The sequence below is a fragment of the Pelophylax lessonae genome (genome assembly GCF_965119305.1).
Source record: "Pelophylax lessonae genome assembly, chromosome: 6".
Classification (NCBI taxonomy): Eukaryota; Metazoa; Chordata; class Amphibia; order Anura; family Ranidae; genus Pelophylax; species Pelophylax lessonae.
This window is the reverse complement of record NC_138773.1, coordinates 177,093,823-177,110,479: the sequence shown is the minus strand read 5'-3', so window position 1 is coordinate 177,110,479 and position 16,657 is coordinate 177,093,823. Positions and strand designations below refer to the sequence as shown.

Genomic DNA, 16,657 nt, shown 5'->3' with positions numbered 1-16,657 from the left:
GCGCTGGTGGTGCCCTGGCATCAGTATCGTCTGATCTATGCCTTTCCTCCGGTTCAGTTGTTGTCCAGGTTCCTTCGCAGGTTAGCCTCGGAACCAACAATGGTGATTCTGGTGGCGCCGGACTGGCCACGCCGATCCTGGTACGCGGACATCGTTCACCTGGCCGTCGAGCCTCCATGGCGGCTGCCAATGCGGGAACATCTGCTGTCTCAAGGTCCGATCTTCCATCCTGCTTTACAGTCACTGGCTTTCACGGCATGGCTGTTAAAAGCCAGGTCCTGAGAGACAGGGGCCACTCCTCAGAGGTCATTCCCACTTTAATCAAGGCTAGAAAAGCCTCGTCTGGTAAAATTTATTACCGAACTTGGAAAGCTTTTTTTGCCTGGTGTGAGTCCAGGGGTTTCTCTCCTCGTTCATGCTCGGTGGCGAGAGTGTTGGCTTTCCTCCAATCTGGTGTGGACCAGCGCCTTGTGTTGGCTACGATTAAGGGCCAGGTATCTGCACTGGCTGTTCTTTTTCAGTGCCCTGTGGCATCTAATTTCTTGATTCGCACCTTCATTCAAGGTGTGCGTCACTTGGCCCCTCCTAGAAGGGAGCCTTTAACTCCATGGGACTTGAACTTGGTTTTGTCCGTGTTACAACGTTCCCCGTTTGAAAACATCAGGGAAATCTCGTTACCTCTGCTATCTAAAAAGGTTGCCTTTCTGGTGGCGATCACTTCTGCTCGCAGAGTGTCGGTGTTGGCGGCGTTGTCTTGCCGCTCCCCATACCTAGTGGTTCATAGGGATAAGGTGGTATTGCGACCAAACCCGTCCTTTCTTCCAAAGGTGGTTTCGGATTTTCACCTCAATGAGGACATTGTCTTACCTTCGCTCTGTGCAAATCCTAAACATCCTAAGGAGATTGCGTTGCACTCTTTGGATGTTGTCGACTGAATCCTTTCGGAAATCGGATTCTCTTTGTCCTTCCTGAGGGACCTCGGAAGGGTATGGCTGCGTCTGCGGCGACCATTGCAAAATGGATCAGACAGACAATTGTACAGGCCTATTCGTTGAAGGACAGGGTACCACCCTTCCCTGTCAAGGCGCACTCTACCAGGTCGGTGAGTGCGTCTTGGGCTTTCCGGCATCAGGCCTCGGTGGCCCAGGTGTGCAAGGCTGCGACTTGGTCGTCAGTGCACACCTTTTCCAAATTCTACAAAATTGATGTTCTGGCATCAGCTGATGCCTCCTTTGGCCGCAAAGTTCTCTGTGCGGCAGTTCAGTAGGGGACCCAGGTTTTATTGCGGGTCCCTGGCTGTTGGGGTTGTTTACTCCTTGTTTTTTTTGCTTTCCTGGGTTGTTGCTCCTGTTGAGCATTTTTTGTTACCCAGAAGGTTACCTTTCTGTTCATGTAAGGTTCCTTTCTCTGATATGGGTACTGCGTTGCCTTTTCTGATGGTTGCGTTTCCCACCCCTCATGTCTACACTGCTTTGGGACATCCCCATTGGTGAAGACTGTATGAGTGGGCGGCGACTGTCGGAGGGCGTAAGAGAGAACTGAATTTTTGTAAAATCTTACCGTAAAATTAATTTCTCTGAGTCCTCCGACAGTCGCCGCCCTCGCCCCTCTTTTGGGGTTCTTATACACTTAACTGCTTTGATACCAAACTGAGTTGAGATGGCTATTGCAGGAGGGGTATTGGACCAGTGGGACAGCCCCCATGGGTGTGTCTATGGAAATGCTTTTGTTTTAACAAGTCTTTTGCCTAGCTACTCCTAAGGAGAGGAAGTCAATACCCATTGGTGAAGACTGTATGAGTGGGCGGCGACTGTCAGAGGACTCAGAGAAAAGGAATTTTGCGGTAATATTTTACAAAAATTCCATTATTTCTATACTGAATTAAAAGAAAAAAAATACACCTGTATTTAGGGGCTTGAAAAATGTGAGTTTTGCTCAAGCATAGCCAATCACCATTTCAGTTTTTTTAAATGATCTAATCTCCACAGTGTTACAGAAAAGGTGTATAAAAATTAGCTGGTACTCCACCATACTGCCTTTAGAGGTAGTGGGATAGTGTGGTGAACAGAGATTGATTTCCCAGTGTTAAGTTACTATTTGGCATTATATTAAAACTAAGACAGGACTGGCAACTTTTCATCAAAGTTGGGTACCTAATTAAACAATGTAACTATGCAGTGCTATTTTATTTACATGTGCCTATGCAGTGTGTGTTTTTGTGTGTAGCAACATAACTCTTTCTCTTCCTTTTTGTAGGCTTTCCTCACCTAGGAAGAACTGTGTACCATTCCTACATTCCTTTAAGTCACCTGGAATCCTCTACAGGTGGTAACCCTCTGCTGACTCACATGGGGCCACGGCATCTGATTGAGCCTCCAAAAGGTAACCAACCCTTTTGTAACTTTAGCAGTGTCTTACAGAGAGAATAATAATTTTGGTATTTCCAGTCTTTTACACACAGTATTTGTGTTGAAGGCATATTCCACCTTTTGTAAAAATGAATAAATGGCAGCCTATATTGCAAAAAAGAAGAAAATGCAGTATTTGGGCCTGTAAAGCATTGCAGCCACAATCAATGAAATGTGGGTGCAATGTACAGACTCCTGCAGACTCTCTTCCTCAGGCCCCAGGTCAGTATGGAGCTGAGCTAGAGGAAGTAAACAATGGGCTAAAAGTGTGGTGACATCACTGCTCTCGTGCTCCATTGAGAATGGAGTCCCTCTGTCATGGTGGGAGATGGAATGTAGTCTTGCATTCAGACACAAATTAAACTGAATTCGTAGTGGGACATTCAAGGTGCTAATATCAATTCGCAACACAAACCTTATAAAATCCTTAACTTTCCTCTTGTTTAAGACTTACATAAAATACATTATCTATAAGCCTTCATAGGGCTTTAGGTAATATCATATAAGATCAACAAAACATGAATTCTACCACCTTCCCTGGTTATCCTCACCGTCAGTATTTTTACATTTCTTAATAGCCAACATTTTTATTTAAAATTCTTCACTTGAACATGTTGATCAAGTGGTGGGGCCCTGGCAAGTACGTTGCAAGCCTACTTTCTTAGGTTCTGTGAAACAGTATAAACATGTAAAACATTTATTTCCATTATCTTAACTGTCACAAAAAATAAACCATATATACCATTAAATGTTTAAAATATTTCTTACGTGGTATACTTATGTTGTACATGGGCTGAGTGATTGTATCAAGTATATGGGTTCCTCCATCTCACCAAACCAGCCCCCAGGGAGGAGAACCAATCAAAATTCTACCTATAGAGGAAGATGAGATTTGAGTGGCTGTCCTCCCAGGGGAAGGGTAGGTCAAGTGAAGTGTGTGTATGCGTTTATTTGCATGTACTGTGTTCCCACTTACTCGTCCATATGGGAGTGGAGGGGGGTATGGGCTTGCTTATTTTTGAGTCTCCAACATTTTTATTTATATTTGTTGGGCACCTGCTAAACACCTTGCCAGCATATCCCCACTACCCTGGACCTTGTCCTCCCCAACATGGGGACCAAGTGCTTTGCCAGGGTGATCTCAACCGGCAAGGTACCAACTCCCCTTATTGAGGGGACGTGCCTTGGTTTGGTTCAGTGGGGGGACATGTGCTTTTTTCTTTTTGTGGCCAGCCAGACTGCAAACTTAGATAAGGGTCTGGTATGCGTTTTTCTCAAGTCCTCTTCTATGGTAGCTTTGAGAGACGGCTCCACCTAGAAACAAGAAACCCATCCATCATTATAAAAAAAAAAAAAAAAGCATCATGCCTCTGGGGCTCAGTTCTTTGTGTTTCCGCTGGACCAACAGGAAGCGTTGCATATTTTATGTGTATTCATAGGAGAGAAAAGGCATATTTTCCATCATTTTATAATGTAGATAGCCCAAGGTTTCCCTCCCACCGTGAAAGCCACAACCATCCCCCAGTTGTGGTGCATCTATAGCCCACCCCTTATGGCAGTTTCCCAACCAAACCCTCTGTATTTTTCACCTGGAATGACTGTTTTGCTCTAAGCGCTTGCACAATACAGAGATTATGTGTCAGACGTTTGTGGCCTTATAGTAGTAGTTTGTGCACACACTTGGTTTCCAACATGGTGCAGCAGAAGTAAACTCCAGACCCTATTGGGGCGCCTCAGTTCATTGGCCTGATTCATTTCTAGCGATGCACTTCTAAAGCTATGTCTCTTTGGTTTATGCACTTCTAGTACGTGTCACTTCTTGCTCCATGGACTGGTAATCCCCTCTGGGGCAGGTGACACACTTCCAGTCTGAAGCCAAGGTGTGAAAAGGGACTGCAGACCTGGATTTTCTCAATCACGCAGATTTGCAACCAGAGAAACATGATGGTATGTATATTTTTACCAGAGCTGAGGCTGTCTATATAGATGGAGGCACTTGGGTTCACATGTGTTCACATGCAGCTGACCACGTCGGAAGCAACACCATTTGACTGCCCTGCAGACTTTGCCACACAGCCTAGCTCCAAAGTAATCCAGGGATTTCACAATGGTTACACCCTTGTGCTTACCCTTGCGAGTGGGCCTGTTTTTAGTGGTATCCTGTTTATTGGCATACTGCAGACTGGCTCCTTGTGCCTTTCCTTTTAGACTTAAGCTGGATACACACTATACAACTTTTGTTGGTAAATTTCCATTAGATTTACCTTCATCTATGTAGTGCAAGGGCCTGCCTGATTGCATACAAATTGAAAGTGTTTAGGTCTGACCTCATATTATATGGTTTTGGTAAGTCTAAAGGAAAAAATCTAAAGAAAATTGTATAGTGTGTATCCAGCTTAAGGCTCCAGAAAAGAAGAAACCTAAGAGTAGTGGATCTCAAACCCAGTCTAAGGAATGTGCTTCTTGGGATGCCAAACTGTCTGATAATTGGTCTAAATCAATATGGCAGAAGTTCATTACCAAGTTGCCTGCCAAAAAATCAGAGGTTGCTGAAAAGTCTGGTTACCAGAGTCCGGGAAGAAATGTCAACCACCTTTTTCTCCTTCCGCTGCCTAGTACAAATTTTGCAGTCTCAAACTACACTGGTTCCTGTAACCAATCCTTCTAGTCAGGCAGCAGTCCTTCATGCAGTTGAGAGGAGCCGAGTCTACTAGAGGAAACAAAACAATCCGTTGTTCTGATTTTGAAGAAGACTAATGTAGGGAATCCACAGAAGAAAAGGCAACCCAAACAATTATTTTTTCTAATAGAAGATGCATAGGAATTGTTAAAAGCGATTTGTGAAACCTTTGGCATCAAGGAGGTACACCGAACTCTTGTATAGAGCACTTAAAGCTAAAAAGATTTGCGCATTTCCAGTCCACCAGTCTTGGGACAAATCAGAATGGGCAGACCCAAAAATAAATATTTTTTGTTTTTTTCTGGCCTCCCTGAAATGCAGACTTCCATTTGCAAAAAATGATATGGATACCTGGGGAAAATGTCCTAATTTAGATACTTCCCCCTCTTAAATCTTTTAGACATCCAACTTATCCTTTGAAGATACGGGCACACTCAGGCATGCAATGGATAAAAATAAATAAATAAAACCGTGGCACAATTAAAAAGAGCTTGGAAAGCAGGAGCAGTGAATTTTAAACAAGCACTGGCCACCACACGTGTGGCCCGTGTGTTTATCCTCTGGTGGAGCCAGTTTCAAGCACCTCCTAGAAGTAGGAAATCCAGAGAAGAGCTTCTAAATACACTGCCCGCATTGAACAAAGCAGTGTCCTTTTATTGCTGATGCTTCGGCAGAGGCAGTAAAGATAACGGCATGCTCCACAGCCCTCATTATTTCATTTAGAACAACTGTATGGCTTAAGAAATGGACGGGAGGCGTAACCTCCAAAGCAAAATTGTGTGGAGTCCCTCTCTCAGGAAATCTGCTATTTAGGCCAGAGGTGGAATCAGTCTTGGGCAGATCAGTGGAGTGCAAGAATGGATTTCCGCTATCGAAGAAAAAACAAAACCTGGGCAATTTTCACCCCTAATGTTCCCAAGTGCAAGGAAAGCAAAGGGAAATCAAGAAAATATGGTTGTTCAATCAGGGAAAAGGTAAAGAGGGGTTTGAGAAGAACCAACCCCAAAAGTCAGTGACTCTGTACCAGTGGGAGACTGTGGTGGTGTTTTTTTCCACAATGGGAGAAGGTGAGAGCAAACTAGTTTATCTTGCATATCATTCCAGTGGGACACAACATAACATTTTCCATTACTCAATCCTGGAGGCAGCTGGTAACCTCACTCCAAAAAAAAAAGCAAATGAGCCAGCAGGAATGTTGACATCCTTAGAGGAACTCCTAGCCCAGAAAGTAATGTTTGTGTTCCCAAGAGGTAGGGAAAGGGTTTTATTCTCACATTTTCTTAAGGAAAAAAACATCTGTATAAAGTTAAAATGCTAATCTTCCTCAGAAACATTTTTCTACCTGGCACCTTCATCTCTACACTAGACTCCAGGGATGCCTACTTGCACATCACCTATGAGCACAACCACCACAGTTTGAAGTTTGCAAAAAGCGAGCAGCAGTGGATGCTACACCGACTATACACTGCTCTGCTATTTGGCCTCTCCTCCACACCGAATATATTCGCAAAAGTACTGGCAGAAACACTGAAGGAACTGAGATTGCTAGGGATTAGAGTGTGTCCATATTTAAACGACTGCCTGTTCTGAAAATTAAGGACCTCCTCTTTTCAAAATTTACTGACTGAATTCCTAAGCAGAAATAAATCTTATGCCGGGTATGCACGGGTCGAAAACCTTAGGTCCCTGTGTACTATTCCCTGTCCGACCGAAGGCTGTTCTTACAAAGTTATTTCCATTCTGTTGGCTAGCAAGAAAAAGGTGAGTATAGTGACATCTGAAAACATTTGCAGAAAGTTAGGCCTGGCTCGAAGAGAACGAGCATATGAGTAGGCCTCTCATCCCGACTATTTTAGTTTTCCTGCAAAAGGGAGCAGATAAAAAGTTATCATACAGTACCCTCAAAGTGTAATTGTCAGAAAAGCTACTGGCAAAAAGGTTCCTGTGATCCAGTAGCTGATGCGAAACCCCCACCCTCAAGTCCTTCTTTGGATTGATCGATGGAATGCTGCCAGAGTAAAAATCTAACACTCAAAACTGGTCTGTGTCCCTGGTCTCGGCATGCAGGATGAGCCTTTTCTATCTTGGAACTATATTGCACCATACTTGCAGAGAAGCTAATTTTTTTTTTTTTACCGAACGGTTCCTCAGCATTTCACAGATCCCAGGATATTATTATGCTTCTGTGCCAATGCAACAAAAAAGAAGAAACCTATTACAGCCTGCAAGAAGGTGTCTCGATCCAATCTGGAGAAAACCAAAAGAACGGAGGAAGACCTTGGCTAACTAATTTTTCTGAAAATCTTTCAGGGCAGTACAGCTTCCAGTCCCTATGCTTTTATTCTGTTGACTGCATTTTGCACTTTGTGTTAATTTACAGTATTTAGAACTACTGTTGTTTCTTTGGTACTGTTATATTACGAAGACTCAGAGGTATGATTGATTTTTTTTTTTTTTATTATGGTGGATGATGTATTCCTGCTTTTAGGTGGGAGGAGCCTTCTCCCAATGCTGCCCTGGAAGATTCCCAGAAAATAAGTTATCATGTACTGTACCTAACTCACAGGCTTTGCTGAGAACAGCAGGAGTCATTGGCTCCTGTTGCTGTCAGTCTAATCCAGTGAGTGGAGACAGGGCTGAGATGCGCTCTGTGTGTCTATGCTATGGGGGGCGGACAAGGAAGAGGAGGAGCCAAGATTGGTGGCAGGGGACCCCAGAAGAGGAGGTAGGGGGTGGCTCTGTGCAATACCATTGCACAAAGAAGGCAAGTATAAACCTTTTTTTTTTTTTTTTTTTGTAATAAAGAATTGGACTTTAGAATCTAATCTTTTACTTATAATTTTGTACGTGTGTTAAATGGTTAGACAAACACAATTTTAATCTATTAATATTTATGAATTGACCTTAAGGTAATGACGCAATTTGCAGCAAGTATATGGTGCGTGTGTGGTATTTGCCACAAATGCAGCATTTAACTTTAGTGATTTTACATGTTTAATATTACATGTTATATTTCATATCAAACATAAATATTCCATGCGATAGTGAATCTGCTCAGTTGTTCCTTGGGATAAATTAGGCTTGAGTTTGAAGCTTTGCTGTGCTATCCATATAGCCAGCATATCCAGTTTTCCTTTTAAATAATAATAAAAAATAATCAGGAGATATCCACTGCCATTTACCATCAAATGAGAGCCCAATTCGTCCTGAAAAAAACGAGGTATAATCCACCTGCATGCACAAAGTAGTTGTGGTGATATGTACGGTTTTACGAACACATGTCAAAATTGGGCATAGGCATTGATTTTGTTTTACCCTTATGTGCAAATGGGTAAATTGACAGATCTTGTCAAGATTGAACCATATAGAAATGTATGTTCCCAATGAGCTTTGGCTAGGCCAGAGGGCATGTACTTGAACTAATAAAGTCCAATAGGCATAATAGGTCACTCTTTCTTAGCCATTGATATCTAAAAGTAACCATTAGCCCAGTCCAAAGAAGAGATGTATGTCACCATGCCCAGTGCAGTGGGTGCTCTATGCACCAGACCATCATATTGAGATTGAGACTTTCCTTCTTGCCCAAATACCATACAGCTTGGAATGTCATCACTGCATCTAGCAAGCTACAAGTGACATAAAATAAGCGTTTTAGTAAAAATATGTACATTGTACAGACAAAAAAATAGCAACAGAGTCCACATTTATTGAACAATTAGGTAGTAAAAACAGCATCATAAGAGGCATGAAAAATACATCCAGAGAAGGTGCATTTAAAAATCACAAAAAGTTTGACAGAGTCCCAGTTTTTATTTGTGAAGGACAAAACTAGATTCAAAGACCTTGGTCTGGAAGAAGGGGGTAGCCAAGGCAAGGATGGTAACTGAGTGGGATGAACCTCAATGAGATCTAAAATAGCCCAATGTGGTAAATGATGAAGGTCATATAAATGTGGAAAATGTGTCAGATTTGCCACCAAGTGGTAGGCATGAAGATTAAGCATAGATAAGTTGCCAGAAATTTTATGTGCAAATAATTTTGTGTTTTATTTGATGTGTATGGGCAGGAAGGGCCTCAAATTGCAAAAGTTTGTGTTGATGTATCAGGTGGTACAGGTTTTGCTCAAGAATATACTTGTATTTAGCACCATCCATCTTTCCCTCAACTCTGACCAGTTTCCCAGTCCCCGCTGCTGAAAAACATCCCCACAGCATTATGCTGCCACCACCATGTTTTACTGTGGGGATGGTGTTCTTTGCGTGATGTGTTGGGTTTGCGGCAGACATAGCATTTTCTTTGATGGCCGAAAAGTTAAATTTTAGTCTCCTCAGACCAGAGCACCTTCCTCCATACATTTTGGGAGTCTCCCACGTGCCTTTTCGCAAACCAAAACGTGCCATTTTGTTTTTTGCTGAAAGTAATGACTTTCTTCTGGCCATAAAGCCCAACTCTATGGAGCGTACGGCTTATTGTCGTCCTATGTACAGATACTCCAGGTACGTTTAAAATTCAGATTTATTGAGGTAAAAATACAATGGGATACTCACAAACATGTTAAAATACAAAGACATGTACACTCGGCTCGGTGGTTAGCTGCTCCCGCAGCGTGCGCTTCAGAACCTACAGAAGACGCTGTGTTCAACAGCGAAACGCGTCTAGCCATTGGCCGAGCGGTCTGTCACGTGATATCCAGTCGGTGAAGCGCACGCTGAAGGAGCAGCTAACCACCGAGCCGAGTGTACATGTCTTTGTATTTTAACATGTTTGTGAGTATCCCATTGTATTTTTACCTCAATAAATCTGAATTTTAAACGGTCTTCACTATGGAAAGCCTTTTGTTTTTATGAGGACACCTGGGATTATCACATTTGGAAAAGGATTCTTACGGATATACAGCAACCCATAATGAGTCCAAGGATTACCATGACCAACATTTCCTGCTTTTTATAGCCACATTGTGGTAAGTAGATCTACAAAGGGGGAAACCCCACAAGCAGCACGAAATAAGCACCAGCACTTTTATAATTTGGAAAAAGGACTATTATATGGACTTTAGTATAGCACCATTTTGCACTTGTTTTTTGTGAGATTTAACAAGTAATTTAGCACAGTATACATATTTGCACTTTATGGAATATTATTTTAATGATTTATTATTTATGTATTAGAGAACTTTATGATATTTATGCACTTGAACACTTTGTAGCAGCGCTGCAATCACTGACCAACACATTTAAAAAGTACCAAACACTGCCTGCCTGCCGTAATTAGGCGCCATATAACAGTTTTGTGCGTTTCTCTAGGATTCTAAACTCTACAATTACAGATTTACATGTACTTGTAGCCCAACACGTGAACCATCAGAAGGAATTATTTTCATCTCTCTGCCACTAATATTTTACCTATTATGAGAGATAAAATACATTCCTTAGATTTGATGATGCCAATCAAAGCTTGCAGACTGTTTGGAGCCTATCATTGTCCCCTGCGAATCCTTGTAGTAATGATGACTAGCAGTTTTCTTTGAGGCTCCAGGAAGGTGACAATTTTTGTCTTTGAGGCTTCAGGAAGGTTAAATTTTTGTTTACTTGTATGGGAGACTTTTATTGGCATCTAGGTGTCACCTCTATCCTAGAGACTGGTCCTGTCCTTTTCAAATGCTAATAAAAGGACATATGTGTATGACTGATTACTGAATACTACAATTATACTACTTCTACAGATCACTTCATATCTCACTAAGGCACAACTACCCTACCCTTACATTTGTTACACCCTCCTTGCCCGGTCTGTGAGTTTTGGTGGGCGGCCGTCTCTTGGCAGGTTTGCTGTTGTGCCATGTTCTTTCCATTTTTTTGGTTATGATAGATTTGATGGTGCTCCTGGGGATCATCAAAGATTAGGATATTTATTAATACCCTAACCCTGACATATACTTATTGTCCTTTACTTGTTTGGAGAGTTCCTTGGTCTTCATGGCAGTGTTTGGTTAGTGGTGGCTCTTGCTTATGTGTTGCAGCCTCTGGGGCCTTTCAAAAAAGATGTGTATATGTAATGACCGATCATGTGACACTTAAATTGTACACAGGTGGACATCATTTCACAAATTATGACTTCTGAAGGTAATTAGTTGCACTGGAGCTTTTTATGGGCTTCATAACAAAGGGGTGAATACAAACGCACATGCCAATTTTCTGTTTTCCATTTGTAAAATATAGTTTTATGTATATATTTTTCTAATCTCATTTCACCAACTTAGACTATTGTGTTCTGATCCATCACATAACATTCAGATTAACAAAACATTGATCTTAAGGCTGTAATGTAACAAAATAGGTAAAAAGTCAAGGGTGTGAATACTTTTGCAAGGCACTGTATATGGTGAAGCATAGGGGATGGGGTGGACACAGAGGGCAGATCCCCCCCCCTCTGCTTCGCTATATATTTTAACACTTTTCTTGGCAGAGATTTCTTTATCCACATAGACCGATCAATGCGAATGGAGGAACCTGCTATGTTCTTTCTTTTTTCATTCACTTGGGCTGAACGAAAAAAAAGACCATTGCATATATGCCCATCATTAGAAGTGGGTGGATGCTGGGAGGTCTAATGGTGGGCATACCATACACATTCTGGTATGGTTTTTTACAGCCAGCGGCCGATTTTCATGTAAAAGCAATCCTAGCAGATAATTAGCCACTAGACCCCCCTACCACCTTCCATGGTTTTCTTGGGCTCTCCTGTCCCACCGGATAACCCGAGACTGCAGCTGGTTGTTCTGTCAGCTGACCATAGAGCTGATTGGAGACCAGAATGGCTCCAATCATCTCTATGGCCTAAGATACCGGAAGCTACAAGCATTTCATGATTTTGGTTTTGCCAGATATAAACAGCACCATCGGGAAATTGGGAAAGCATCTCATCACACCAATCTTGGTGTGGTCACATGCTTTAACCACTTACCGCATACTAACGTATATATACACACGTCGGCAGACTTTGCGGTAGTATACCGGGATGATGCCTCTAGCTAGAGACACCATCCCGGTACCGTGGTTTAGAGCCGCCCGTCGGCTTTCCGTCGGTAACTATACCCGGGCGAGTGGGAGGGGACGTACCCCCGCCCCGCCTTCCGTGACTTTGCTCGGGGCTCCCGTCCCACCGGGAGCCCCGAGCACCAAGCCGCCACGTCCGCCAGCTGGATGGAGTCCGATCGGGTCTCCGATGATGTAACACTGAGGCGGCGTACATGACGTCACTTCCGGGTTACTGTGCTGCAAAAGGCAGCAAATTTAAAAAAACGGCTGTATGCAAAAATGCCGTTTTCAGCGTTTTGCATACATGGAAGTGTAGTGGAGGGGTCGAGGGTCTGACCCTCGATCCCTCCATAAAGACTACCTGTCACTACATATTGGTGTCACAAGGGATGTTTACATTGCTTGTGACAGCAATAAAAGTGATCAGATTTAAAAAAAAAAAAAAAAAAAATTTTTAGCCGTCACCGTTAGCTTGCGCACAAAAAAACGTATACGGAAATCGAGCCGCGAATGAAATCGCTGTTCAAACCACACGTGTGAGGTATCGCCGCGATCGCCAGAGCGTGGGCAATACAGTAAACCCCCCTCCATTGCGGGGGTTACGTTCCGGACCCTGCTGCGAAAAGTGAAAATCCGCGAAATAGAAAAACCCTATTAAAATGCATTGTAGACATGTTTTTTTTACTGTCACTGTACGTGTAAAAGCATTTTAAGGTCTTTAAACACACTTTTAAAACAATAGAAACTCATTTAAACACATAAAAGATACTGAGAGACATAGCAAGAGCAATGGAAAACACAAAAATATTTCATTTTTAATGATTTATATAGTAAAATAACATTACAAAAAAAACGCAATATACCGGGACTGCAAAAACTGAACCACGATGGAGCAGGGGTTTACTGTAATTAAAAAAAAAAAAAAAAAAAAGAGCTACACTCTAACTCTAAACTGGTAACCGTTAAATAAATTTAAAGTGTCGCCTATTGAGATCTCTATTGACCGTAGTTTGTCACCATCCCACGGATTTTTAAACCGTAACATGTTGGGTATCTATTTACTCGGCGTGACATCATCTTTCACAATATACAAAAAAAAATGGGCTAACTTTACTGGTTAGTATTTTTTAAATGCAGTGAAATGTGATTTTTCTAAATTTTTCCCAAAAAAATGGCGTTTTAAAGACCGCTGCGCAAATACTGCGTGACAAAAGATATTGCAATGATCGACATTTTATTCTCCAGAGTCTTTGCTAAAAAAATATATATAATGTTTGGGTGGTTCTAAGTAGTTTTCTAGGAAAAAATACTGGTTTTAACTTGTAAACAAAAAGTGTCCGAAATAGGGCTGGGGTTAAGGGCAGAGGAGAGCTCTAGAGTCTAATAGACCCCAATTTTTTTTTTTTTTCTTCTAAAGTGGTAACCTGTAACGATTTTTAAAGGCTTTTATAAATGTACGTGGTTTGTTGCCAGTGCACGGGCGTGCTCAATTTTAAAGCATGTCATGTTTGGTATCTATGTACTCTAAGATCTAAGATCATCTTTCATATTTTACCAAACAATGGGCAATATACAGTATCTCACAAGTGAGTACACCCCTCACATTTTTGTAAATATTTTATTATATTTTTTATTTGACAACACTGAAGAAATTACACTTTCCTACAATGTTAAGTAGTGAGTGCACAGCTTGTATAACAGTGTAAATTTGCTGTCCCCTCAAAATAACTCAACACACAGCTATTGATGTCTAAACCACTTTCAACAAAAGTGAGTACACCCCTAAGTAAAAATGTCCAAATTGGGCTCACTTAGCCATTTTCCCTCCCCCAATGTAATGTGACTCGTTAGTGTTACAAGGTCTCAGGTGTGAATGGGGAGCAGGTGTGTTGAATTTTGTGTTATCGCTATCACTCTCTTATACTGGTCACTGGAAGTTCAACATTGAACCTCATGGCAAAGAACTCTCTGAGGATCTGAAAACAAGAATTTTGATCTACATAAAGATAGCCTAGGCCAGTGATGGTGAACCTTGGCACCCCAGATGTTTTGGAACTCTATTTCCCATGATGCTCATGCACTCTACAGTATAGTTAAGCATCATCGTAAATGTAGTTCCAAAACATCTGGGGTGCCAAGGTTCGCATCACTGGCCTAGGCTAGAAGAAGATTGCCAAGACCCTGAAATTACTGGGCCCTGCTTTCAGAATACAACCTGGCTTTTTTTTTTTTTTTGCTGGCTGAAAAAAGGGACCATCTATGGACAGCTGTAGGTAATAAAATTCTGTAAATATGGAAAAAGCAATTTGCATTAGATAAGTAATATACAAATGAAAAACAGACTTTAAACTGATGGTAAATCCTCACCTTGTAAAGCAACGCATCCAGCTTAAAGTAGAAATTAAAGGCAAAACATCTATGCATAGAGAGAAATAAGTACCCTATTTTCATAAGCGACCACATTCCCACTGTTATATATGAGGGGGAGATAGTTGGAAACGGCGCTACCTTTGATGTGTATAGTGAGAACAAACCATATATAGTTATGTGCAAACCAAAAGTGCTAGTGCAAGGATAAATATGTGCAGAAATGATGCTCATGCAAAAATATATAAACTCTAAAAACTGGCCGGATATTAAAATACAAATAAGCTAGTGCAGATATTTAATATTGTGACAAGATATGGTACAAATAGTAATAAATATTAGTGAAGTAACATAAAAATATTAAATAAAAGTTATCAATACCAATAAAAAATAGTTCGGTAGAAATTGTGATAGTGATGGTGAGTTCCGATTGCTGTGTTCCCAAAACCACTAGAGGTCGCACTTACCCCTCAGCAGGATAGTATTAATGGCTGCATAGGGTAGGCATATAAAAAAACTCTCAGACCTGTCCCCAATCTGTCCTTACGGACCGATGGATCCCATCTGAGTGTAAGGGAAAAAACCTCTTAGTGTAGCATGTAATTAGAAATCACAAAAGGGAGCAGTAGTAACTCACACTTGAGATGCGGCTGTAGCAGATCGTCTCAGACAGATGCAAGCAGCGCGGGAGGAGCTTCCGCGTTCCACACACGGCGAGCTGCGGACCGGAAGTGACGTTGACGTTAGGTTCCGCCCTAGGGCCTAGGTTTTTTCCCTTACACTCAGATGGGATCCATCGGTCCGTAAGGACAGATTGGGGACAGGTCTGAGAGTTTTTTTTATATGCCTACCCTATGCAGCCATTAATACTATCCTGCTGAGGGGTAAGTGCGACCTCTAGTAGTTTTGGGAACACAGCAATCGGAACTCACCATCACTATCACAATTTCTACCGAACTATTTTTTATTGGGATTGATCACTTTTATTTAATATTTTTATGTTACTTCACTAATATTTATTACTATTTGTACCATATCTTGTCACAATATTAAATATCTGCACTAGCATCATTTGTATTTTAATATCCGGCTAGTTTTTAGAGTTTATATATTTTTGCATGAGCATCATTTCTGCACATATTTATCCTTGCACTAGCACTTTTGGTTTGCACATAACCTATATATGGTTTGTTCTCACTATACACATCAAAGGTAGCGCTGTTTCCAACTATCTCCCCCTCATATATTACATTTGACCCCTAAACTTTAGGGGTTGGTTGGTGGCTGCAACCTAAGTATTCTAAGTCTCTGAGTTTTTTATCCATAGCGCTGGTTTCTCCCCCTTTTTTACATTCCCACTGTTCTCAGCTGCATAAGAGCTGGGGGAGGAGAAACTGCATTCCGCTGATCTTCCCAGTGTAAGGCTGTGCAGGGGGTGTTAGGAAAAGTCTGATAATTTGAGGAGAGCACACTCAGGTCCCAGTATAGCTAGGGAACTGACCACGGCATGCTCTCCTGCTTAGCTTGGTCCGGTTTTATTAGAAAAACAGACTGGCAGGGACACCAGGGATTTCCCACAAAGGAAGCAATACAAAGAGAACAGGATATTGTTTCAAGCAAGTACATGGTACATATCAGGAATATGAAATGTTGAATTGAAATACTCCTTAAAATCTATTTAAGCATTCGATTTATCCAACCACCTCTAATCTCTTTACATTTACCAACCTGAAGACCTTAAATGTACATGTTTAAAACACTTCATCTAAGTACCTTGGGCATGCATTGTATGTCCAAGTGCCATCTCCCCCACTGCCGTACTTGGCAAAATCACTGGGGCCAGCTTTCAGTTTACCAGCCTGTTGCCACTCTTGTTACTAAAGCACTGACCGAGAAAACTGTTTAAATAAAGTCTGCAAACTATTTATAGGCTTCAATAATATGCTGTGACAGAATTATTGTTACAATTTAGAATAGTTTTTATGTGAAAATCAAAGGAGTGTACTTTGATCTGCATATAACCTGCAATCTCACATGTGACATTTGTTTTTTAAATAAAATCAAGTGTTTTTTTCTTTTTAGCTTTTTTCTTTATTATTTTTTTTTTTTTATTACTGTGATCACCCTCAATTCGTTCCTTTCTTCCCTTCTACCCTTTTTGTTGA

The 16,657-nt window shown here is 41.5% G+C and overlaps 1 protein-coding gene across 1 annotated transcript in view; it reads left to right on the top strand.

The window, feature by feature from the left end:
• TNRC18 (trinucleotide repeat containing 18) overlaps positions 1 to 16,657 on the top strand; it is a 399,546-nt gene that overhangs the window by 48,988 nt on the left and 333,901 nt on the right. The window contains exon 3 of the mRNA XM_082260849.1: positions 2,257 to 2,382. Coding sequence (XP_082116975.1) covers positions 2,257 to 2,382 — 126 coding nt within the window. The remainder of the gene's footprint in view (positions 1 to 2,256; positions 2,383 to 16,657) is intronic.